Here is a 25,586-nt window from a genome sequence, read left to right on the forward strand (position 1 = left end):
GCTGTGCCATAAACACTTTACTTATAGAAAGAGGTGGCAGATGGACCACTGTTTGCTGATCCTCTGCTTTAAAGCATATCTGAGACTAGAGCAGTCATGCAGATTCAGAAAGTATTATTGTGGGATTCTCAGTGAGTTAAATTCTGTAACTTCATGGCATGCAAGAAACACCATGCCCCTAAACATTGCTAACTGACTTACACATATATAATTAACAAAAATATTCTGGCCATTTCCCCAACTTCTCCCCCTAAACCCTGAGGTCAGTCATCAAGAGCCAATATGCATTCTGTTGTTCGTGGAGCACCAGCCAACTGTACAACTGTTATAAAAATGTTTATTGTTTACCAAAACCAGTGGACCTCTTATCAAATGCTGCTTGGTAACAAAACCTTATCACAGTTTTAATAATAATAATAAAAGAACAAAGCTAACTGTTTGTCTCATTGTCATTAGTTAGACTTTCTGCAAGGTCACTTAGCCCAGACTTGTTGAGCGCGTTGATCAGGTTCTCGGGCGTTGCGTGCACTCCCTCCTGGTCCTGCCAGGCCACAAGCAGCTGTTTGGCTCTCATCTTCATGTCTTCGCTGTCGCACTCGATCTGTCTAATTTCTGAGTCTTTCATTTCCAAGTAAGGAGCCAGGACCTTCCACTGTTCACCCAGTTTGTTGGCAAATACCTCTATTTGGTCCCCTGTTACAGGTTTGTCTCGCCGAACATCAGGACCTAGAAAACACAGGGAAGGTAATTACGAACCGAGTGCGAGGACACGTACGAGTCAAAGCCCGTAATGGGACACGGGGCCACTGGGACTTCAGGAAGCTTTATTTTAAAAGTAAAACAGTTCCTTTTTGTATTTCCCCTGGTTCAATTCTTATGATCATTAGGGATGTAAAACTAAAGCTGTTCCCTGTGTTATAATCATGAAGGCTTTGCCTGAAACCAGCGGCCCCCAATCTGAACCCCAAAAATTAAGAGGTATGAGGTGCATTCAAATGTAAGTGCTCCCCTTCCCAACACTTTATATTACTGTATAAAATGCACTATTGGAAAAGTTGTCAAGCAGTGCTTTAGATTCCTCACTATAAGAAACAGAGCTGAGATAAACAGTAGAAGTTGAGAAGTAGATCAAATAACGTACCTCTCAACAAAGAACCCCAATCTTTTCCAATTTTGTAAAATAGCCAAGAAAATTCAATTCTTACTTTCATTTTCCTTCAGTAAAGCATCATTATCTTCCTCATCTTCATCCTCACCTGTTTTTATTTCTTCAGAAGGAGGCTACAATGAGTAAAAGGAATGTCTTAGGGTGCCAACTTCTAAAATCAGAGAAGTACGGGTAGTTTTGATCTTAAATAAGAGATTCTAGTTATGGGGCCCAGAACTTCCCCCCAAGAATGTTAAACATGAACGTCAGGTAAGGATCACAGTGGGACAGTGTTAACCTGGAGAAGGAAGGACGGGGACAACCAGAGGTTGGAAGGACCCCCTTCACCCCAGCCTGGGACGCAGGGAGCCACTAGGAAGCCTGCTGCGATGACTTGCACGTGCCCAGCACATACATGGTAACGACAATCTAGGGCAGATCAGGGACCAGCCATGTGCTTAACAACATGCTTCGAGTAACTGGTTGTTTGCATACAGTATAGTTATTACCATATTGTATTAAAAAGAGAACAGAGTAGGAAGACAGACCAAGTTGCCCACCCCTACCCCATGGGCCCTGCCTGTGATAAAATAGAATACATTGGTAAACAGGAAGAATAACCAAAGTATAACAACTTTATACAGCATGTGAAGTTACTTCATCAATTTATGTATTGATACTTCCTATAAATGTATACTCAAGGGCATTATTTCCTCATTCTAAAACAATGGGGTCTGTGGATCATATTTTTTCCACATGATTAAAGTGAAATTCAGCTCTTAGCTCAAACAGCAACAGCAGTTTTACAAAAGAAGGTAACACCAACTGAAGGATAAAACACTCATCACTCCTACTTACTGGTAATTCCTTGGCTAGCTTTATTACCATGTTTTCGAGGTATTCTGGCAAACTTTTAAACTGCTGGTTGGTTGGCTGGAAGAAGTGAGGGCTTCTCCGTGCTAACAGTCTTAGGGCTCTCCAACCATAATTTGAGTTGTTCACAGCCCTATAAAAAGAGACATCAATCTTGTGATTTATATAGTTAGTTATAATTTTTATATTCTTTTCTAGTTAATGTACTTAGTTCACCAGATGAAACTACGCTCAGATCAGTAGCTGAAGGCACCATTCTTCTTACTCTGACCGGAGCCCTAGAGAACCTCTCGGCATGCAGTTCACTTACAAATAGAAACCAGCAGAGTCCGAAGGGGCAGGTTCATATGCAGCAAAAACATTTTAAAAGTTTACAGACATTTAAAGGTCAATTAGTAGGTGTCCAGGACTGGCCAGATGCTGTGTGTGCAGGACAGAAGCCATCTGCCTCACCACTTAGAAGCTACTCAGAGGCTCACTGCTCAGAGTTTCTCTCCTCACTGGCAGTGCTGCCTGCAACTGTGAGTTTCAGAATGTTTGATAAACCCAACAGATTTCACCATGCTTTTTAAAAAAGTTTATATAACATTTGAACTTTCATTTGCTCAATATCAACCTTGGTGGATAAAAAGTGACTCCAAAACTGAAAAGGACACAGCCAATAGCCTAGACCACGAACACCAAGACCAAGAACAGGATCTGTCAGATGCTCCCCTGTGGCAGTAACACCTATGGCAAGAGAAACCTCAGAGACCAGACAGCATGTTCCAGAAATAGGTGAGCCACAGAGAGTCCAGAGCACAGATCTGTTCCATTTAAGATTTTCTGCAAGTGATCTGGAAGCCCCCGTGAGGTCTTAGAGTAGCTCCTTATCAGTGGCTGTGGGACATACCATGAACTGAAGGGGAACAGAGGAAAGAGGTGATAGATGGGTACTAAGGGGATCTCTCCACTCCTGACACAAAGCATCATTCTGAGTTGCTCGTTTGTCAAAATGGGAATGGTCGTTGAAATCAGGACATGGGGTAACATGAAGCTGGCAGATAACCTCACCTAAGAAAAGGACTACTTGTATCAAAGGTCTCCCTTAGTGTTCTGATATATATGCAGTGCTTAAGATGGAGGAAACCAGCTCATGAGAAACATCACTTACTTGTATTCACTTTCAACCATGTTTTCAGGGTCTGCCTGTTCAATGGCTTCTTCGAAGAATTCCTCCAAAGTTGGCATGTATTCCCTGGGTGTTAAAATAACTAGTGAAGATCATGTGTGTGCTTAATACTCATAAAATGGAGGCAATAAAGATTCTAGTATTAACCACACTGATTTAATTACAATTAGATTACTTAGGAACTCAGATTTTTAAGGAAGTGACACAAAACTAAACTTCTCAAAGGGGACAGTGGAGGGCAGTGTGGTGCCCCCTGATCCCCCCATCATATACAGTCTAGTCTGGAAGGGAACACACACAGCGCTGTATACTGTCATGCACGGCAGTGCTGCTGCCACAGAGGGCAGCCCGGGGTTTGAGAGCACTTAAATTTGACCCGCAAGCAGGAGGTTTTCACATCCACATCCGTGGATAAATTTTTTTTGAAACCAGAACCAAAGTGAAATGATGATCAGACAACACAGTTCAACAACTGAGCTTAATTTAGATTGTTACCATGGTGGCATGACTGACTTTTAATTGCATCTTTCCTGAATTTGTGTTTAGAAATAAAATTTGATACACGCAAGCAAGCAAGACCCAAGAATTTGATCAGATGACATATTTGATTAAAAGATGGGTCTCTCCACAAAGAGACTTAAATCTTGTCATGCTGAAACGACAAGTGGCTGTGTTTTCTTTTTTAAAAAGGACATAACCTTTAAAAATTGTATAAAGATTTGATTTTCCATTTACAGTTATTACAAAACATTAACTATATTCTCTGTGTTGTACAAAATGGCTATAATTTCTTGTTGCTAGAAGATGTACTTGTTTTTTTCAAATTTGCCTGGTCCTTTCTGAGACTGTCATGTTCCTTTCAGTTGCGTATTCTACCTGTTGATTCTTAGTCATGGTAAATCGTTTTAGGTTTGGATGGTGAGCTTATCTTTAGAATCCCTGAGTGGATTAGGTAGAAGATGCGATTTCCCCCTCTCCCTAGAAAAAGCTTTCGCCCTCTTAGCTTAGGCTGTTCCTTCACACTGCTGCCGGTAGTGTAAGTTTAAACTCTGAGGCCACATAACAGCAGAGATGGTTATAATTCCTCAGGGAATACCTTTTTCTTTTTGCCCACATCTCAGGTGGGAGTGGATAAGCTCCTTGCTTCCTGTGCCAGTGAGTGAGTCCCTCTTCCTTCCGCACTGCCCTTTTTTTACAGAGTGTGTTGAGGGCCTCAGCTTTACCCAAGGGCACTCAGTGACCAACCTGCAGGCCTGAAGCCTTACTTTCTGGCCTCTTGCTATAAAACCCACGTTCTTTGGTTCCCAAAGTGGGACTCAACCTGCACTGCTCCCAGCTGTAAGTAACTGAGCTGCAGTTCTTACTCTGATTTTTCGTTCTCCCTTCTTTTGTGAATCCTTCTTTCTTGTGATTTCTACAGTTATTTTATCAGCACCTCTAGGTGTTCTAGGGAAAGCTATGTTCTGCTGAGCTGAGTCGTGCCATCCAACCATTTCATCCTCTGTTGTCCCCTTCTCCTCCCGCCTTCAGTCTTTCTCAGCATCAGGGTCTTTTCCAGTGAGTCACTTCTTCACATCAGGTGGCCAAAGCCGAAGTCAACCACAATAAATTTTAAAATTTCTTTTGAGCTCTGCTTATAGCTGACAAAAAATTCTATGCTAGTTAACATCTGAGAAAAGCAACACTTCATATGAAACATTTTAAACTTGCCTTGTCTCTGATTTACAGGCTTCCATGTTGTCAGGACAGAGATTCCAAAGCCTTGTTAACTCATCACTACAAAACACACAAAAATAAATATGTTCTTTATGGACACCATTCTCCTATACGTTAAAGCTATAAAAACAGTTGGAGTAAACAGTGAATTTTGGGGTGGTGATGAGTTTTGATCATTACATTTTGGTATTTAGCAAATTTTCTATATGAGCATATATTTTATTAAGTAATAATAACCATTAACTTTTTTCTAAAATAATCAAATGCACTATAAAGCAAAGAACAGTTAACTGGAAGGCAGAAGAAATGCAAGGATTATAGTGCCCGGCAACAACCAGAAACGAGATGCATCAACCTGACAGCAAGTGGATTTTCTGACACGAAAATACAGCAGAACCTATAGCGGTGGATCTTGTAAGCCGGAGACTAAACGGCAGTTCTGTCTTATGTGAACCCTAAGGGCTAATCAGGTGCAGTTTGCTTTAGTCATCTACGTACATACCAAACACAAGAAACTTGGAGAAGCACAAAACCTGGAGAGTTCTTAGAGCAATATTTTCACTATGTAAACGCTTCTGTGATGACCCCACTACGGAGCCAGGTTTACTTACTTGCCCATCAGAATTTTTTTGCTGGGCCCTTTGCCCAGGAAGTCCTCCGGCGCTGCTCTTTTCCGTACTGCTCTTGTGGGCTTGCTGTCTGATGTTCTGTGAAAACAATGGGATTTCAGATGGATGGCAGAGACGGAACAGGGTTAAACGTACAAGAAAATTTAGTTACTGTTTTTTTCCTAAAGTACATGGACGCTTCATATTATCACACTCCTCAGAGAGAAGACAAAAATGCCACACGAGGGGACAAACTACAAGATGTGGGTACACAGCAAGCATTTTCCCCTCGATAATAACAGAAGTAAATCAAAGCAGTTGTATCTTTACAGAGTTCAGTTTATACTGTTACTTGAATACATTGACACAGGTATGGATGTCATGTAAAATAATCGTGTCAAGCTATATTCTGAAATGCCTTTCTCACACTGCTTGAGATGAGTATACACTTACCTTTCTTTCACAAAACTTGGGCAGCCTTCATTTTTCCATGAGTTCCAGTTTTCTTCAGTGTTTAATATATGCTGGGGAAAATAAATTACATTTCCATAATGAAGACTTTTGAGAGTTTACTGGGTGCTAAAAAGACTACGTAAATATAAAACACATACCTCTACCATCTTTGAAAATCTTTCTCCATCAGGGGGGTTTTCAGATAGTAGCTGTGATTAGAAAGAATATACTAAGCTTTCAACAACTTTCTGCATCATAGGAGTGGTTGTAGGCAGAGAACCAAGAAGTGTTTGTGGTCTTGTACCTGAGCTTAACTTTATCCTTATTTTCCTATTTGGGGCTGAAACAAAGAAAATTCTAAATTTTCATTTTGTTCAATCATGGGTTTGTTGCATGATGAACTTACTTGATAAACTGATTTTGTAGTATCTTCAATCCAGAGTGATTGCTCATCAGTTAAAACATAGTTTGAACTAGGAAACAAAGCAATAAAAGCATGGTTGAGTTTCAAGAATGTTTATTCAACTTAAAGGTTTATCTACTGTCTGAAACACAAAGCATGTAACAGAGAAGTCAACTGTGCTGTAAACAGTCAAAAATTACCAAAATGAGATCACAAATTGTAAGAGAAAATTCTTGTATTTTATTCTTTAGAAAGATGGTTGGAATTGAAGCCATTAAAATATATAATGGGGAATAAAACATTCAGTGAATCAAATCTGATTAACTATGAACAGAGCAATGACGGTTTTCTAGAATAGGTTCAATATGGCATAAAAGCCTCAGAGAAAATATTAACATACTCCTCTCCAAGACGCAAATAACTCATACTGTGTTCCCCTCAAACGCATTCTAAATGTAATAAATGAAACCCCCAAACCCTAGAGAAGGCTGAAGACAGACCCAGATTGTTAGCAGCTGCCATTGGTTCAGCTCTCACTGTACTAGGCTCCCTGTAGTTTATAGCCATCCAGTGAATACTGATAATGCCAGGATCTAAGAACGTCACAAACGTAACTCATTAAATTTTCAAAATGAGGAAATGTGCGTATGTTAAACAGACTACAGGGGCTCAAAGCTTAGGTCTGAAGCTTAAATTCAAACCCAGGTCTGCCCCTCGTTTCTACTATGTCATACTACACCTCCGCAACAGACAAGGATAACAACACCTTTGAGTGCTCCCTATGTGTTACCTTAAAATTACAAGTCTGAAAGCTGAAGTGCGGCTAGTGAGTGAGGAAAGTGGGATTCCAAACCAGCACGAAGAAAGCCACGTTCTTTACACAACTGACACAACACTGCCCTACACATTTCCATCTGGTCTCGAGGAACTCTGCCTCAGGGACGCGTGGGCCAGAAGGATGGGGCTGCACTGCAGGAGGTATGGGACCGACAGCACAGGTCCTGAGCAGGTTTCCTGAAAAGCCCAGGAAACCACAACGCCTCTGTGCTTCAAAGATTTATTTAATTTTTTTCAGTCGTAATGTCCTAGACAGTCCCACACCTGGAGAAAAACCATTATTGGCTGAGTTAGCAAATGAGGTTGGGAGAAGTTGTGAGCGAGGTGAGGACTAGCTCCACCCACGACAACTGAGAACTCCGGGACGCCTGGCGCTCTCCAGGAAAGACACTGACAGCCTTTTCTCTAAAACGAATTCCTTAGTGTCTTGTATCTTACAAAAGCCCTTGATTATCTAGTTTTCAGGGATGTGAGCCTTAGAAATAAAATGAGCCCAGTACATAAAAAAAAGTACATCAAATACATCAACAAGCAATCTTTCTCTTTGCTGCCGTTCATAAGCCATTTACTACCTATGTTAACTCACCTTTTGAATTTGACCTGCCCCTTGAGATACTGAAATAAAATGAGATACTGCAGCAGGATGTGTCGACGGAAGTTACTGTCACTCAGCTGTAAATCCATCAACTACTCAAAAAACAAGCACAACAGAGAACAGCACATTAAATTCAAACTCTGCCTAAAAGTACAGGAGATGTGCCTACAGAAATGGAAGATTTCAACTCAAAAACCATGCAGAGAACTCACTGTACGTGAGCCATTACCACACAAGCCCCAGGAGAGTGTAGCAAAGGCTTCGTTTAGAATTCTTAACCAGTTATGCCATGAGATTTATGTCAGTCGTTAACAATGTTCTATCTGTGGTCCTGAGGTCAGAACAAAAGGAGACATATAAAAAAGTAAAGGCAAGGAAGAATGACATGTAAAGAAATAGTGGCCAAAGGAGGGTCCCCGTGGATAAACATGCCAAGAGATGCAGCTCTTTGTAGTCCTAAAAGTGCCCGCAGCAGGGTGGGTGCTCAATAACAAGAAAATGAGAAGACTCAGAAGTGAAGAATCACCCACGAATAAAATGGACTGTGGTATTTTAGAGAAAATCATCACACCTGTATTATCACACGATCTCCATGAGAAAGGACTTGAAGGTGATTTGAGGAAGCTCTTCAACAACACTGCCACCTAGTGGTCGCCCTGTAGGATGACCTCAGGGATGAAGGCATCTGATCAGTCCCTGGAGGCGGAGGGCAAGCTGCTGCTCTCTGTCCGTCCTCCCCTGCAGTGCCCTCCCCTGCAGTGCCCTCCCCTGCAGTGCCCGCCTCACTTTTACCCTGCTCATGACAGACCTCCTACACACCTGCCCATGCTGTTCTGCCCCTGAGACCTAAAGCAACAGTGGGAGGTTGCCGTCTTCTACAGGAATAACCAGTGAGTCTCCTGACATCCCCTGGAACCTGTCTCCAGCTCCAGGTCCCAAGTTCCTTGGGCGATGCTTCCACCTACTAACCCAGCAGCTGGGCTACACCCTCTCCAGGCGAAGCCACTCTGAGCTAAAGATGAGAACAGTCACTAGCTGGGGCCTGGGGCAGGTGTGCAGAAGGTCATTCACGTAAGCAGATGAAGCAGGCACTGCCGGCAGGGGACAGACAGAGCAAGAGAACAGCCATCCCGGGGGACCTGGTCACACGGCGGCCAACAGTCATTAGCCATATTACTCACCAGCCACTTCTCCAGGGCCGGCTCTTGTTCAAGCAAACCCCATGTCTTTTCTGTTATCATATTAACCATCCCTAACCAGGAAGCTGAATGGCATGCTCGCAGCCTTCCCTTCCTCCAGTGCTGGATGACTCTATCTCCTCCACCTGGGCTCTCAGTTCCGACCTCAACTCCACTGACCGTCGCCGCCCCCTCCACTTGGTCCCCCACTACCACGGCCCTACCGGGCCTGGCTGTCACTCACAGATGCCCAGCTCTGAAATCTTTACTCACGAGCTCCTATCCAAAAGGTCTGCCACTCAACTGCCCAATGTACTTAAGATTTGGACTTTATTGAGAACTTATGTTCCTTGAACCCTTACTTTCTGCATATCTCTAAGTCTCACCCCGTTTTCACTCTAACCCTATTGTAGTCTAGGTCAGGAAACGTTTCCTTAGAGCGCCAGAGAGTAAATACTTTAGGCTATGTGAGCCAAAAGGCATGTGATGGATAGTATGCAGGTACTTAATGTAAACATGTAAATGTTAAAAAACAAGCAGGAAGTGGGCCAGATGTGGCCTGTGAGCTGCAGTCAAGGGACCCCTGCTCTAGCCCACATGGTCTGGCTCTTCAATCACCATCTTGCCAACTTCTCTGACACCCTCGTCCCATACTTCTGTCACATCTACCAGGCAAAAGGGCAACCTGGATCAAACCAATTGTTGGTCACCTTCTCTATCCTGATAAACACTGAGGCTCCCCATTGAGGCTGCAGGTAGAACTGCTTCAAAGAAAATACAGATCTCACAGCCATGCAGATGGAACCACCGCTATGCTACTGTCTCCAGTTTAGAAGTCTCCCTGATCTCTACTCAGCACCTTCACCCTCCAAGGCTTCTCCACGGCGACTATTTCTTGCCCTGCACTTAGCAGAATACTACTTGCTACCCAGCCCTCTCGCTCTCAGTGCATAACCACCTCTACCTTAAACGAGGAGGAAAAACTCACTAACTGGATGTTTCCACTGCACCCACATCCTCGTCTGCCTCGATCCTCTGCCACAACATCACCACTGAAGCTGATCCTTCTGTCTGGATGTCCCATCAGTAACTACCCTGGTGCTTGTCTTCAACCCTTTTTTCTTTCCCACTGAGCATTTAATAACTTCTCTCAAAAAGACCCCACAGCCTCACCTTCTCCTCCCTGAAGAGCAAAGCTTCTTGAAAGAACTGGCTACATTCAGTGCTCCCATCCAGCCCTCAGCCTGCCACAACCCGTGGGGCACTGCGTCACCAACCCACAGGAAATGTTTTCGTCAAGATCACCAATGACTGACTTGTTACATCCAGTGAACACTCTTCATAGTCCTCATCCTGCCTGATATGCTCGGCTTCCATGAAGTCACATCTTCCTAGTTTTCCTCCAATTCTCAATCTTCTTCCTCTCCTCTCCTTTCCTCCTTCTCTCTCAAGTGCTGATTTTCTTTAGGATTTGGTTTGATGCATTGTTCTCCTTCTAGTCTACACTCTTTTTAAATTACCACATATAAGCTGTTAACCAAACTATATACCAGATCTATACTTTCATCTCGCTCAGCTCCAGATCTGTGTCCTCAAGAAGCTACTTCACACCTCATCTGAATGTCCCACTGACAATCGATCAGATTTTCCGTCCAAAATCACACACACCAATTTCCCCCAACAAAGCCTACTTTTCTCCAGTGCTGGCTAATTCACGGAGAGGCTCCACCATTCACCTATTTGCCTAAACTACTCCAGGAAGACTTCCTGGAAAAAGCAGCAACCATGAACCACAGGAGCAAACCTAAAGTTGGGGCACATATATATGAGAAGTAAGACATAGGAGGAACAAAGACCGAGGCAAGACCCTGAGGAGTTCAGCCTGGAACCCCTGGCTTGAAGAAACAGGCACTGTTTACGAACTTTTCATCTACCTTGAGCTTTAAAAAAATCATCTTTTCCACATTTACTTTTTATGCTGGATGATACTTTTTTTAAAAAATAAAAACAACAGATTGAAAACAGGAGTCAACAAGACATTGAATCAGATGGAAAAGACTAGTTTGATCATTTAAACTAACTGCTTCACACTATCCTTAAGAAAACAAGGCCTCAACAAGTTAAAGTGATCCCTCAAGGTCACACAGCAGTTAGTAAGAGGTAAAACTGAAACACTCAATTGTATTCTTTCTTCCACAATATACACTTTCTGGTTCTACTTTTCTTCAGTTATTTTAGAAATGACACCTTTACACGATGCAATGGGTCAAATATTTTTGTGTTGTCTTTGTTTTGTGAATAAAGGGCCGTTTATTGTCCTTAGTTTTTACTGCACCTCTTAGGCTCAGGCCTCAGCCTTTCTGATTATTATCCTAAACCTAAAAAGGCTCAGGCCACTCTTAGCTATCCTTATGTGCCTTTCTGTCAATAAATGGTACACATAAAAAATATCCCTTTCTGCACATTTGAAAATTTTGGTAATAAGAAAATTAAAAAGCAAAACAGTACCCCTTGTAAAACTAAACTGAAATATGAAATCTTCCATTTCTGTTACTTTAATACAAAATACTTAAAAATATCTTTGCTAGAAAACAAAATATTAAGAGCATTTTCTTTGATCAAATTCTTAACTAATTTGTCAGATTAACAAATTAGATATTAACTAACATATCAGATCAAAATACCTAATTTTCAAATTATGGAGTATTTCTTAAAATTCAAAAAGGCACAGTTAAGTAATACAACATTCATGTCTCAAGATCCAGTTGCATATCAAATCCTAACGTTCTTACTTGTTCCACATTTGTTAAAGAAACAGAGTATCATCGAACTGTTGATGCCCCTCTAGATAGACGCTCCTTTCACTCTGGCAAGCACTGCCATGTATCTGGTGTTGGTGATTCTAACACATGTACTATTATAGATACAACGTATCAATAAATATCAAGGTGTTTTGCATGTTTTCAAACCACACTACATGCATTTACTCTGCAAAAAGCTGTTTCATACATTATTTTTGACATGTACAGCTTAATACATGGAGCTCTAGTTCAGGGGTTGGCAAATTTCTGTTAAAGGTCAGCCTGTAAATTCTCTTAAGCTTTGTGGCTGTACCATCTTCACCATGACTACTTCTCTGTTGTCGCTGGGCAGAAGCAGCACAGACAACACGTTAAGAAATGAGTGTAGCTGGGAGTCAGAAATGCGCATTTATAGCAACATGCAGTGAGCAATGTGCTCCCCTGTTCCAAGTCATCCATTTTCGGTGCTTTATAAACTCAACGGGAAAAAATTTACCACAGTTTACCACCCACCCAGTCTTTTACTTATGAACATTTGGTAATTCCCACATTTTCACTCACAGACACATAAGTTACAATTCAATGCGAGTCTTTTGTGTGATTCTCTAGGTCCCACTTCTTAGAAAAGAAGTTTTCACTTTGCTCTTTGTTATAAAATTGCTCTGCAAAGTGGCTGTTTTCAATTTATACTCATGCATTGGAGAAGAAAAGGGCGACCCACTCCGGTGTTCTTGCCTGGAGAATCCCAGGGACGGCGGAGCCTGATGGGCTGCCGTCTATGGGGTCGCACAGAGTCGGACACGACTAACACGACTTAGCAGGAGCAGCAGCAGTGGTGTGTGCACTAGCTCTCTGTTCCCCACAGTTCTGTCAATATATTTTTTGTTAGGATATTTAAATTTTGCCAATTTGTTGTGTGAAGTGATTATCTCATCATTTAAGTTTCTTTAGCTACTACAGATGTTTATCATCCTTTCTAAGCTCATTGGACCTCCCTGGTGGCTCAGACGGTAAAGCGTCTGCCTACAGTGCAGGAGACCTGGGTTCGATCGCTGGGTCAGGAATATCCTCTGGAGAAGGAAATGGCAACCCACTCCAGTACTCTTGCCTGGAGAATCCCATGGATGGAGGAGCATAGTAGGCTGCAGTTCATGGGGTTGCAAAGAGTCTGACACGACCGAGCGACTTGACTTCACTTCACAGCTCATTAGCTACGCAGGTTCCTATATCTGTAAGTTACTTGTTCATACCATCTTTCCAGTTTTCCATGTGGCTGTGTTTTTGTCAAAGGAATACTCAGGATAGTCATCTTTCTTGGTTCTGGAGGTGGTGAATACCTTCTCCTAATTCTGGCTTGTCTTTTCATGCTGTCTAGGTCTAGTTCTTTTTCCTTCTTTATACCTGTACTGATACTTACTCTCTGTTTTAATTATTAGACCTTTATAGGTCTTAATATCTGTCTGACAGGGCAACTGTTCCCACCTTCTTCTAAATTTTCCTAGTCACTCTTGGCGTTTGCTTTTCCATAAAAGTATTAAGATCAACTATTCAAGTTCCTTTAAAGAGCCTGTTTGGATTTGATTCAAAACACACTGGATTTATGGACATATTTGGAGAGGAGCAGCACTGGGTCTTCCTATCTATAAATGTCATCAGACCTCTTCATTTTTATAATTTTCTCCATGAAGATCTCTCCCAGGTATTAGTGTTCACTGCTGTTTTAAACGTTTTGTTAACAGGAACACTATTGATGTTTTCCTTTTGTAACTTTGCTTAATCTTCCTCAACTGAAACAAGTCTGTTGGTTCTCTCAGATTTTCTTTGTAGACAATTCTATCGCCTTCAAATACAGACAGTGCAGTCTTCTCTTACCGAGGCATACAACTCTCATTTCTTTTCTGTTTTCTCTTACTGAAATGACTAGGTCCTCCATTACAGCAATGAGCAGAAGTATGGTTGGTAGACATCCATGTCTTGTTCTTAAAATTACTGAGAATTCTTTTGAATTCCCTTCTCATTTGTTTTTGTAATAAGCACTAGTTATTATTTAGTCTTTATTTTTAAAAAATAACTAGTTGATTTATTAGTTTTTACAATATATTTTTATCTCTATTCATAAGTGAAATTGATATATACATTTTTTTCTTGTCTGTCGTTATCGTGATTTCATTTAAAAGTTACATTAATCTTATATAAGATTAGGTTGCTTTTCCTTTATTCCGTGAGGTACTGATAATATCTACTTAAAAAAATTGAGGCCTGATGTAATTTGAAAGGTGTCACTTTGGTTACTATTTCCTTGTTCTATGTTTATTCTGGGTTTTAATTTCTTTGTGAATCCATTGTGGCAATTAATTATTCTATGAAATTACTATTTCATTAGATCTAAAAATACAGCAGTTCAGAATACAGTCTCTTACACATTTTATTGTCTCTTGACTTCCAATTACTCCTATTTTTATTGCTAACAATGTTTATTGGTACCTTTTTATTTTTTCCTTGGTCAGGCTTGTTCTATGAGAACTGTTACAAAAATTCTTTTTATAAAATTTTTCTTTTCAAGCTTTTGGTTTTGCTATGTTCTATAGCTTCTTATACTTCATTAATTTGTGCTATTATCTACTTCTCTCAAGGCTTATTCTGTATCTTTTTCAGCTTATTAAATTCTCAGTCGTTCGTTCTTAAATTTTTCATTAGTGCAATATTTTTCAATATTTCAAGTAATATTTTTACCTCTCACTTTGTGACCCACACACATGACACAAAATACTTCCAGTCTGCTGTATAACAAAGTATTTATAACAAATTTAGAATTTCCATTGTGATTTCCTCTTTAATTCCTGGAGAATGCTTTTCATGTTTCCATACATTCACATCTTTTAAAACTATCCTTTTCATAGTTCTAATTTAATTGCCCCATGGCCAGAGAATGTGTGTATTCTGCACAACAGGAAATCTCTGAAATACGCTGAGACGTCCTTTATGACCTAGTACACAAATTTGGTGAACACTGCATGTGTACTCAAAACATTATCTGTACTTGTGTACAAGTTTCCACATATACATCAGGATTATTTTTTTTATTATGCAAACCTATCGTATACCTGTTAATCTTGGTCTGCCTGAACCATCGGGTTCTCAAGTTCATTATCGCTAAAATCTTCCATCTACCTACTAATCTTTAGTTTGCTCAACCCATCAGTTTTTGATGAAGGCACTTAAAATATCCCACTATAACTGTGGACCTGCCAATTTCTCATATTGTTTGAAGTTTTTCCTGATATATTTTGAGGGTATATTATTAAGTGCAGGTAAGTGTATGATATCTTCTTCGTGGCTCATTCCTTTAATATGCATTCCTTCATCCTGCTGCTGCTAAGTCACTTCAGTCGTGTCCGACTCTGTGTGACCCCATAGACGGCAGCCCACCAGGCTCCCCTGTCCCTGGGATTCTCCAGGCAAGAACACTGGAGTGGTATATTCCTTCATCTTACTTAACATTTTTTGCCTTAAATTTTATTTGTATTTATGTAGCTTTCTTTTTGTTGGTATTTGCGTGGTATGTCTCTTTCCACCCTAATACTTCAACTTTTTTGATCAGTTTTTACTTATATACATCCTCCATGGATGCAAATTATTATGCACGTGCTCTATATTCCAGTTGTTAAATTTCTCTTGTGTTCTCTCTTCCACATAAGTTTAAAGCTTCTTAGGTCTATTTTTATTGCTTCTTAATGCAAACCAATGGAATTACAAAGCTTAGCTAATCAAACTAGAAGGGTAAGATTATAAAAGGCATATCTCTTTAAAAGGAAACCACTATTCCCGGGAAGACAAACCAACAGCCATCTAGCACACGAATCTGTGATTTTCTCTTGGGCCTTTGGTGATGTGGGCTTCTCCCTGCCTTATCTGAGCTAGTTTAGAATGTTTCCTTTACTTCAAATAAGAGTGCCTGTATATAATCTCCAGTTTGCCTAATAATTTGGTAAAAATAATGTATAAACTTTAATATTAATTTTTTTCTGTTAATTGAGCAGCCTTTGCTTTTCTGGGAAAGCCCAGGGACTTGTCTGTCAGGGAGTAGGGAACAGGACAGCAGTCTTTCTGATATAAAAGTGGTATTGCTGTAGGAGCTGCCTATTTCTCAAATACTGTATAAAACTGATCAACTGTGTATCTTGAGAGATTTCAAGGAAAACATAACCTCTCTCAAGTGTACTACAGTTCTTTCTTAAATTGTTTAAAGGGACCACCGAGTTCCTACATAATCCTGGGAAGTTGTTCAAGTGGCAGTGACCACCCTCGTTGTGAATGTTTCTTTTCAAATGCCTGTCAGCACTTATAAATATACTGACTTAGGTCTCTGTGTAAATCCTGACTATGTAGTGCTCTCATCTCTGGAGGAGCTAACATTTTTAATGGTTCTTTTGCTATAGTTATTACTAATTTCTATTACTCTGGCTAATAACATAGTCACAATGGGTCATTTCTCATTCCAGCTTTATTCTTATCTTTGTATCAGTTAACCCGTCCTCTCTGCCAATTCTTTTAGAATTTGTTCTTCTTTAGAATTAGGCTCCAGATCCAGAGCCTACATTGGCAGGGTATTTTTTTCTTAAACCCTATCTTTAGTCATGGCTACTTGGCAGCCCCAAAGAATTTACTCTCTTGTTTCCATAACTATGGCTTGACTCACACATGGAAGGGATTCTAAAAACAAGAAAGAATGATGAGTATGCCCTAAACTTTCCACTATGTTCACTGATATTCATGGAGCTGCCCTGCGTCAGACCCAGAGTACAAGAGTGTTACAAGAAAGACGGCAGCTCAGGCCCCCCACCTTGAGGACCGTTTCAAGTTGGTTTTATTTCATGTACTGAATAAAGGTTTAGTAATTGTGTTTGCCTTCTCAGATGAGTGGAAGCACACTCATATGTTAAAACTGGCATGAGTGTCAGCAAAAGTCTTCGAACAAACTGCAGTTTGTAAAACTCTAAAGGTTCATCAATGCCTGCATTGTATGCTGGAAATACATGGGGAAAATATGAAGATTGCACAAGAAGGGTTCTATGCTGAAATTTAAGATAAACTTGCTGCCTAACAGGCAAGACATCACTCCTTACATTCTTTGCTGCAATTCTCTGTGCCTTTTTTTCTTTCCATACCTCTGTCATAATATTACCTAATGGGATTCCAGTGCTTAACCCGGAGAGCTCACGCTGTCTGCACTGGTGAAAACGCTCACAGTCAGTAAAGGAGACACTATTCTAGATAGATAGGGTTTTTTTGTTGTTTTTTTTCTCAGCAGAAATATTTCTCCCCTGCTTTCTGGTACCTATTGTTGATATCTGTTAGGACTCTGTTCCAGTATATTTGTGGGGTTTTTCCCCTCTCCCCTCTTTGGTGGCCTATTTAAGGTCTTCTCTTTATACTCGCAGGTAACAGCATAATGTACTGAAGTATGGATTCATCTTTCTTTATCCTGCTTGGCAGCTGCAGCACGCTTTCAATGTGAGAACTTGGGACTTTCTTCAGTCCCTTAGTTTTTCCACCATTCTCTCCCTTCTGTTCTTTGGAAATCCTCCTTAAATATATGCTGGAATTTCTCAGTCTATCTTCCATGGCTCCTAACTGCTTTCAGGTTAGCAAAAAAATCTGTCTCTTTGTACTCTGTTTTCAGTGAACTTTTCATCACTCATTCTCTTGTCATCTATGTCCAATCTATTGTTCAATTCTATGTGCTATGCTTTCAATGATCATATTTGACTCTCAAGTAGCTGTCGTATTAAACTGTTCTATTTCATTTCTGCTCAAATTTTTCAGTTTCACAATTTCCTATTCTCAAAGGATGTTCTATTGTCAGTGATCTCTTTGATCATCCAAACATACATAAAGTTCTGGAACATATACATCAATAGTTGATTTTGTTGGTGATCTTTCTTAGCACTGGATTTCGGAATTCATCAGAGAGTTCTGAATGAAAGGACAGCCTTTGGCAGAAGAATGGTAATATCTATCTTAGCTTCTTTTCAAAAATGGGTTAATTTCTACCCCAGGCTCTGGCTTCAAGCAGGTGAATGTGGCTCTGGCTGCTCGTCTCACATGGAACCCAACTGGTCTCACTCATAGCCAAACCCTTGGATGCCATCACCTGCTTGGAACATAGGATCCAGGAGGCCCAAGGCTTTCTTTTCACTTACTACTTGGCAGTTCTGGTCCATGAAGATATTTATCCAGCTTTGGATAAGGAAGCCCAGCTTTGTCTTTGTGGTTTTCTTTTTATATTTTACCTATCATTGCTATGTGTCTGGAGCAAAAGAAGTGAGCTGAAACAAACTCAATGTGCCATCCTGACTAGAAACTTACACAATCCCTTAGCACTGTAACTGAAAAAAACGTACTTATTAAACTGTATAAATAAAATTAGCAGGGAATTTTAAAACCCCTTGTTGTACCTAAATGGAAAATTACAAAATATTTTCATAAATGCAAATTAAATCCTAACTTAAGGTTCAAATATATGTACTTGAAAGTAACTAAAACCCACTTATCCTAAAGTAAATTTACAAAACAGACAATGCACAACAATTTCGTTTACCTTTGAAATCAGTCTTACTTCTACAAGAAAAAAACAGGACTCTCAAACTAACATTTACCAGTTTTAACAAAAAATAAAGTCAGAAACTTTTCTACTGTATTTGACTTACAAGAGTATCAGCTAAATAATAAAAACAAAAATATTTCTTACTGTGCTTCGTGAAAAAAGGAGATTCATACCTTTTCACTTGTTAAAAATTTTGCAAAATATACATGCTCTCCTCCTGTTTTCAATTCTTCCATCTTTTTCCTTGAGGCCTGAGTATCATCTAATTTATAACTCTTAAAAACAGCTAGGACTTCTTCAGAATACTGCAAAATAAAAATACAAATTAATTTGGCACTGTTGCGCAATCACTTGCTTAGTGCTTCTCTATATCAAAATAATCTGTAATTTATTTCTAGTTAACCATATATGCATACTGAAGGCACATTAAGGAAGAAAAATTATGACAGCAAAATAGGATAAAACTATTCTGTGTGAGATTTTATGGTTATTCTAAAACTAGAATACGCTCTCTACTTCTGAAGATATGTGATTTCTTAAGTAGTATGTGTAAGGAGAAAACAGAGAAGGTAAAGTTTTGAGAGAATAAAGAGATTTGTCAGTAAAGTTAGCTGTCTAATCAGCAGTGGGAACTCTCAAGCCTCTTCTGTGCTAAAGACAGCGACCAAATAAAAACATGATGTCAAACTCTATCCAGCCGAGGGACAATTCCAAGTGACTTCTCACTTACTATTTAATCTCAATTTGGACAGTTATAGGGGAAAAAAAAGTACTGCATATAAAATAAAAACTTTATTGCATATAAAACTTTAAAAAGTAACACAGAATACACACTATTCTACTTTTAAAAGCTATACCTATTAACTTTAGATTCTGATTACAACAAAAAGGACAAAATGACCTTTAAGTAGCCAAGGAAAGAAATACAGAGAATTCTTAAAAAAAAAAAAAAAAAAAAGTTAGCAAATTTTTCCTGCAAAAGTCAGACAGCAAATATTTTAGACCATATGACTCATCAAATGGTCTCAACTACAAAAGTCAGCCATCACAGCACAAAAGCAATCACAAATAGGAAAATTGTTGGTGTGGCTGTTTGCCAATATTGTATTAACTTTATTTACAAAAGCAGGCATTAGGCTGGATGTGGTCCAAGGCCATAGTCTGCAAAGTCCTGTAATAACAGAACAGGCAAAATAATTCTGTGTGAAATAAAGGCAGAATGTAGTCTGCAAACAGTTCACCAATGCATGTTGACCATACTATGTAAAAAATCAAACCAATATAAAAAACCAAAGCTGTAACTACTAACCTTTAAATCCTCAAATAATTTATAAACTACTCTCAAAATCAACTGTTTACATAGTAATCTACAGCTTACCATCTATATCATGAAATAGGTATAAAAACATATAGTCAGAAGAACTAAATAGTGAGAAGTGTGCTGGACAAGAGTCAAGTTCTGACTCTGCCATTAGCTATAAAATAATGGGCTTTTGGTACTCTGCAACGGTAACTCACCTTGAGAAAAGTTTTCCATGAGATTTTCTCATAGCATTGCACAGGGTTTCTAAAGTAATCCTGAAGTGACCAAAATTTTCGGTACAGGTTGTAATCAATTGGAATGGAGCTGATAAAACAAATGTTACATTAAATAAATTATTTAAGTCCTTTTAGAAATATCTAAATGCTTTAGTTTTCCTTGGGGCACAAATCCTTTTAAAAAGTTAATGAAAGCCTCTTTCCCCAGAAAAGAAAACAAATTCATAAATACTTATATAAACTTTACTATAAATAATTTCAGGGGTTCTCAGACCCTTATTCTGTCTTTATCTTCGGTAATGGAACCCCTGAATTTTGGCTGGATACATTCAGAATTTAAGGCTGCCTTCCCAACCTCTCTTGCACCAGGTGTGGCCATGTGATTAGGTCCTGCCCAATCATTTGGGAGCGGGAGTCACATGTCCTCTGTGGGCCATTTCTCACCATTTTCCCTTTTCCCTGGCTGGAAGGCAGATGTGATGATGAACCATCCAAGACGGCAGGAAAAAAGCAAATACCCGGGGACAGTGGACTAAGAAGTTAGAAGGAACCTGGGTTCCCAGACGACCTCCCTCAAGAGGGCTACTGCATCAGCCCTGAAGCACCTGTCTTCAGACTTTTACATGAGAAAGAAATTAATTTCTATGTGGTTTAAACTAATGTTCATTTGACTCTAATGTTAAAAGTCAAAGGTGCTATATCCCACACACTAAGTTAAGGAGACCTAGTAAGGAACAAACACATTAGGTACATATTAATTTAGGATTACAAAAATGGCATTACTAGTTCAATCTGGATACATTACAAATCTTCAGTGTGAACACATATTCTTTTAATTTTTAATTTTGCAAGCAATCATTATGCTATAAACTGTTTCAATTTTTGATTTTAAAATAGACATTTAGACTTTATATCAGCAAATCCTATTATCAGAAACGGCCAATGAAGTCTTTCAGTATTAACCATATGTTAAAAATGGTTGCAGTATCAACTACTTCATATCCCCCAATATCTACAAAAATATTTCCATATCACCACTTAAAATTAATTCTGTCTGTAAACATAATTGCATACTAGCTTATTCCATTCTTTCTGAATAAACCTTAACCTATGGATTATAGTTAGCATCTTTGCTAAGCTTCATGCCCAAATATTCCAAGAAACACTGTAAGTTTATACAGGAAACAGGAACTAGGTTTAGTGACCCATATAGCACCATGATCGCAAAGTGAAATGGAAGGGAGAAAGGGAGGAGCTGCCTGTGATTAGCTTTTCAAACGTTATGCATCTGTATAAGGTCGGCCACACCTAAACAGCAGACTGCCTGCACACAATTTAGAAACCAAATGATTCAGTCCATTAGTGATTTAGGAGCTAAAATTTTAAGACATATATATATATATAAAGTTACAAATAAAAGGAATCTGTAAGCATTATTTCCTTCATCCTTGTCTACATTCTCCTACCTCCTTCCTCTCTGTACCTTAGTACTTGGTAAATCATTAAGGTATTTTCTTTGTAAATCAAGAAATCTGAACTTCTATACACTCACCAAGTTGTTGGAGCTTCATCATCTCCCATTTCACCTTCTTCTACATCCATTCCTTCTTCTCTGTCCTCTGTGTGCTAAATTTTAAAAAATGTACATCTGGTCATGAAGCAGTTGTCAGGCAGAGAGAATTCTATACAACAGGGATCCAAGAACTCAAGAGCAGTATGACAATAAGATAATCATGAAGACATAGTGTAAAGTTTTAAACCAGTCCTTTTCCAAATGTGGTCAGTAGATTCTCTCCATGAAGAGAGAATCTATGGCAGAACATGATTTGGAAATATAGTACACAATGATCTCTGGAGAAGTGAGAGGATCATTAGTACACTAAGGACTCCATGAATCACAGTAACTAACCCTCAAAGGGAATTTAAGTAGTTTTTTCCCCCAGCTTTAATTGAACTCTGAAAATCTTCCCCAACTCGTACACATAACACTTATTATCTGGGAACACTTTAGGATATGCTTGGTGTCCAGCTCCATATTGAAAAATTTTAAACAACTAGTTTACATAGAATAGTCCAAGAAATACCTAAAAAATACATAAAAGGGAAAGGAAAAATCTTAAAGTCAGTATCATTTCCAAACTGACAATGATTATAATTTAAGGGATAAATTAAGTAAAGTATTCTGATTAATTTAATGTGAAATATCAGTTATATCTTATTAAAAATTTTTTAAACTTTGTAACTTGCTCCTAAATGAAGAGCAGGTAATGAATGTCTAACCATTTGCCAACTCTGGACTGTTTTCAATGCCACATATGCTCAGTTGGGTCCGACTCTGTGACGCCATGCTCCTCTGTCCATGGAATTTTCTAGGCAAGAACACTGGAGTGGCTTGTTACTTCCTTCTCCAGGGGATCTTCCCTGACCCAGACATGGGATTGAACCCATGTCTCCTGAGTATTCTTTACCACTGTGCCACCTGGGAAGTCCTAGTTATCTCAATAACAAACTTAAAATATGTTCTGTTGATTTCACATCAGCCTCACCTTCTGACCCAATGTGCTTTCCTGCTCATTGGTATTGAAAACAGTGACATTTTCCAGATTAAACTGACTCTGCAAGTTAAGACCTATTAAAAAAACAAAAAAAAGATTTTCAAAGCAAACCCAAACACCTAAACCAGTTTAAGAATACAACTTTGTTGTCATATAACTAAAATATATAAAATGATAAATAACTAATTAAGCAAAAGATCAAGTCAGAAATAATATCACACTTGATTTTCAAATTCTTTCTAAAATTCATTTCTTGAAGGTGCTTTTAGAGTATGCAGAATTCTATATATACTAATACAGATATAGTTGCTTTGTTATTTATGAATATTCTAGAACAATTTCACAGAATGCTTTATGTACTAATTTATGATTTTGCTGAAGCACAATCAGAAACTGTATTACTCAGATAGTATAAATGTGTAATAATATATACAAAAAAAGTTATAGTGAGAGCCATGTTTCTCACTGTCAGGGAAAGAAGTTAGAAATAAGCAGGTCTACTGGTGCGAGGTTAGATTCACAAGTTATCAGTCACTATGATATCACTGTTTTTGGTCATTTAAAAAAAATGTAGACAGATAACATAAAGATGCATATGTATATGTTAGTATTTATTCATATCTTTCCAAGCTCTGTCCACTGAGATGGCCTAGAAGCAGTGATATTCTAGTAATAAAATAACTAGCATATCTAGAGCCCAGATCTTGTCTTAAAAATAAGACAAATCAGGCTCTTTGGAGAAGTGGCTGATTCCAGTGGCTGAGAAGGAAAAATGCATGATGCACCTCAACTATCCTTTTATATCAGGATGCATGAAAGTGATCCGAGGGGGAGAACAAGAGCAATCTGAACAAAGTAAAAAATGATATTGTGAGATTATAACTCATATAAAATAAATATTCATGAGTTTCATTTTGAAATAGATGACTGAACTGGTAAGTAAACAAGGGGGAAAACACAACTGTTGTGGTTTTTTTGGCTGCGTTGCATGGCTTATGGGATCTTACTTCCCTGACCAGGGATCAAACCTGGGCTCTCAGCAGTGAAAACTCAGAGGCCTAACCACTGGTCCGTCAGGGAATTCCAGAGACAACTCTTCTTTAGAGAAGAATTCCAATTCATAAATGTAGAAGGTATGAAAGAGATAGAAAATCACCACCAGGAAACCTAATAATAATCGCTATAGGCAAGATCCACTGATGAATGCTACTAAACTCAGTGGACAAAGGTTTAAGGAGGAAAAGAACATTTGCAAAGCCTCAAAGTATCTCCCTCCAAATATTTATTAATTACAAAGGGGAATATAGTAGCTTGTAGTAGAGAAATATAGCAATCAACTATCTTAATTAGGTGATCAAGGATAACATCCCCAGTAAAAAGATACATCAACACCATGCTGAAACGATGCACCGAGAAAAGCACACCACCTCTGTGGTCTTCTTCCTCAAATCCACAACTGCAATCTAACTATGAAAAACACTGGACGAACATAAACTGAAGGGCATTCTACAAAATACCTGACCAGGACTCTTCAAAACTATGAGGGTCATGAAAAAAATTGCAAAGGCTGAGGAACTGTCACTGACTGGAGAGATTAAAACGACATCACAACTAAATGCAGGATCCTGGATTTGATCCTTAAACAACAAAGAAAGCAGCGATAAAACTGATGAAGTCTAAATAAAGTACTGCACCAATGCTGATTTCTCAGTTTTGATAAATGTACATAGTATGTAACAGGTTAACACTAGGTGAAGCTATTCACATACTTTATATCTAGTATCTTTACATATACATATACTCTAGACTTTAAGTCTAAAATTATTTTAAAACAAAAAGCCTTTTTTTTTTTTTTAAGAAAAACTAATATGCTAGATGAAGTCATTAAGCTAGTGAATGAACTTGGCTCACCATTCTGTATTACTTACTTAAAATATCTTTGTCTATTCTCTGTTACTCAATAGCACATGACATAATTCTCCATTAGGTTAAAAATATCAGTCATACTTAACTAAATTTAATGGATAAACTACATGCTAAAACAGCTTTCTAAAGGTCTTGGGATATACTCTACTGACTCTTCAGCATCTACAAACACAAGAAAAGAATAAGTACTACAAGATATCCCCAAATGCCAACCTAGCTTCTGTTAGTAAGTATGTTTGGAAACTGGAAGGCACTTGCATCAACGATAAGACTGTAAAATGAAGCAGCCACTTGGGAAAACAGTCTGGTGGCCCGTCAAGAACTTAAACACAGAGTTACCACGTGACCCAGTAATTCTACTCTGATATATACCTCCAGGAGAAATTAAAACAGTCACCATGCTGCTGCTAAGTCGCTTCAGTCGTGTCCGACTCTGTGAGACCCCATAGACGGCAGCCCACCAGGCTCCCCCGTCCCTGGGATTCTCCAGGCAAGAACACTGGAGTGGGTTGCCATTTCCTTCTCCAAAACAGTCACAATATGACCCATCAATTCCATTCTATGTATATGCCCAAGAGAAGTGAAAACATACATCCACACAAAACTTGTACACAGATACTCACAGCAGCTTTATTCACAATAGCCAAAAAGCAGAAGCAACTCAAGTGTCCATTAACTGATAAATGGATGAACAAACTGCAGTCTATCCATACAGAGAGTATCATTCAGTTGTAAAAAGAATCAGCTACTGATACATACGACACAGATGAACCTTGAAGATGCTAAGTTAAAAAAGCCAGTCACAAAAGACCACATATTGTATTATTGCATTTTTTAAGATGTCTAGAATAGGAAAAATCCTGAGATGAGTAAGTAGATGACCTATTCTTCGGGGCCTGGGAGAAAGGCAGGGATGGGGGTAAGTGCAGAATGACAGCGGGCACAGGGCTCCTATAGGAGGAGAAATGTTCTAAAATCAGCTGCAGTGATGACTGCACAACCCTGTGAATATACTAAAAAACAGAAAACTGCACATTTTCAATGGAGAATTGTATGGTATGTGAATTCACATCTCAGTAAAGCTGTTAAAAAATAGAAAAAGTTGAGCTTCCAGTAACAGAAGGCTAATAATTAACCAGCTAATTAACAATTCAGATTAATCCTCTCACTATGGACA

The 25,586-nt window shown here is 39.0% G+C and overlaps 1 protein-coding gene across 1 annotated transcript in view; it reads right to left on the reverse strand.

Moving 5' to 3' along the window:
- Window positions 1-320: 320 nt before the first annotated feature.
- THOC1 (THO complex subunit 1) overlaps window positions 321-25,586 on the reverse strand; it is a 37,117-nt gene continuing 11,851 nt past the window's right edge. Inside the window, exons 8-21 of the mRNA XM_019986623.2 lie at window positions 22,475-22,557; window positions 21,481-21,554; window positions 19,908-20,016; window positions 18,563-18,694; window positions 7,795-7,895; window positions 6,375-6,441; window positions 6,127-6,177; window positions 5,969-6,039; window positions 5,519-5,614; window positions 4,902-4,967; window positions 3,174-3,257; window positions 2,006-2,153; window positions 1,206-1,281; window positions 321-726 (exon numbers count right to left, since the gene is read on the reverse strand). Of these exons, the coding sequence (XP_019842182.1) occupies window positions 431-726; window positions 1,206-1,281; window positions 2,006-2,153; window positions 3,174-3,257; window positions 4,902-4,967; window positions 5,519-5,614; window positions 5,969-6,039; window positions 6,127-6,177; window positions 6,375-6,441; window positions 7,795-7,895; window positions 18,563-18,694; window positions 19,908-20,016; window positions 21,481-21,554; window positions 22,475-22,557 (1,454 nt within the window). The 3' untranslated portion in view covers window positions 321-430. The remainder of the gene's footprint in view (window positions 727-1,205; window positions 1,282-2,005; window positions 2,154-3,173; window positions 3,258-4,901; window positions 4,968-5,518; window positions 5,615-5,968; window positions 6,040-6,126; window positions 6,178-6,374; window positions 6,442-7,794; window positions 7,896-18,562; window positions 18,695-19,907; window positions 20,017-21,480; window positions 21,555-22,474; window positions 22,558-25,586) is intronic.

This window comes from Bos indicus, chromosome 24 (genome assembly GCF_029378745.1).
Source record: "Bos indicus isolate NIAB-ARS_2022 breed Sahiwal x Tharparkar chromosome 24, NIAB-ARS_B.indTharparkar_mat_pri_1.0, whole genome shotgun sequence".
Lineage (NCBI taxonomy): Eukaryota > Metazoa > Chordata > Mammalia > Artiodactyla > Bovidae > Bos > Bos indicus.